Here is a 1224-nt window from a genome sequence, read left to right on the forward strand (position 1 = left end):
TCCCAGGCCCCCAGGCTCGCAAGCTCCCAGGCCCCCAGGCCCCCAGACTCCCAAGCTCCCAGGCCCCCAGGCTCCCGGGTCCCCAGGCTCCCAGGCTCCCAGGCTCCCAGGCCCCCAGGCTCCCAAGCTCCCAGGCTCCCAGGCTCCCAGGTCCCCAGGCTCCCAGGCCCCCAGGCTCCCAGGCTCCCAGGCTCCCAAGCTCTCAAGCTCCCAAGCCCCCAGGCTCCCAAGCTCCCAGGCTCCCAGGTCCACAGGCTCCCAGGCCCCCAGGCTCCCAGGCTCCCAGGCCCCCAGGCTCCCAGGTACCAGGCTCCCAGGCCCCCAAGCTCCTAGTCCCCCAGGCTCCCAGGCTCCCAAGCTCCCGGGCTCCCAGGTCCACAGGCTCCCAGGCCCCCAGGCTCCCAGGCTCCCAGGCTTCCAGGCCCCCGGCTCCCAGGCCCCCAGGCTCCCAGGCTCCCAGGCTCCCAAGCTCCCGGGCTCCCAGGTCCACAGGCTCCCAGGCCCCCAGGCTCCCAGGCTCCCAGGCTTCCAGGCCCCCGGCTCCCAGGCCCCCAGGCTCCCAAGCCCCCAGGCTCCCAGGCCCCCAAGCTCCTAGTCCCCCAGGCTCCTAGGCTCCCAAGCTCCCAGGCTCCCAGGTCCTTAGGCTCCCAGGCCCCCAGGCTCCCAGGCTCCCAGGCTTCCAGGCCCCCGGCTCCCAGGCCCCCAGGCTCTCAAGCCCCCAGGCTCCCAAGCTCCCAGGCCCCCAGGCCCCCAAGCTCCCAGGCCCCCAGGCTCCCAGGCCCCCCAGGCTCCCAGGCCCTCAGGCTCCCACACCCCCAGGCTCTCATGCTCCTAGTAACACAAGCTCCCAACGAAAACAAATGGACTTCTCAATTTTTAATGTATAGCCAGGTGAAGTTCGACCCTTCATAGTGGACCGGAAAGTGCATGGCACTCCCTTAGGGAGCCGGAGAAAGCTGTTTACATCGAACTATCCAGTCATAAGAAGCCATTATCCTAATTCTGTAGGAATCAAGACAATTTAAACGTGGAAATCCCCTTTAGTTCTGGAAGCAAATGGACTTCCCATTTTCGAATGTACAGCGAAAGTAGTCAAGCGACTGTATGACGTGCATAAGCAGTCTGGAAAGGATTTGAACTTGATGCTATTTAGCCCAGCACAAGTAATATCCAACCTTGACCACGGATCTGGAGCAACCGCTGACGGAAGAGAAGAAATGAACA

General features: G+C 64.6%; 1 protein-coding gene across 1 annotated transcript; it reads left to right on the forward strand.

Moving 5' to 3' along the window:
- Positions 1-373: 373 nt before the first annotated feature.
- Positions 374-595, forward strand: VOLCADRAFT_70792 (uncharacterized protein; the record flags this gene model as incomplete). The annotated part of the gene is made up of 1 exon (XM_002959291.1): positions 374-595. A coding segment is annotated over one exon (222 nt), but the record flags the coding sequence as incomplete, so codon positions are not given.
- Between the last annotated feature and the right edge of the window lie 629 nt (positions 596-1224).

Source organism: Volvox carteri, assembly GCF_000143455.1.
Source record: "Volvox carteri f. nagariensis unplaced genomic scaffold VOLCAscaffold_155, whole genome shotgun sequence".
Lineage (NCBI taxonomy): Eukaryota > Viridiplantae > Chlorophyta > Chlorophyceae > Chlamydomonadales > Volvocaceae > Volvox > Volvox carteri.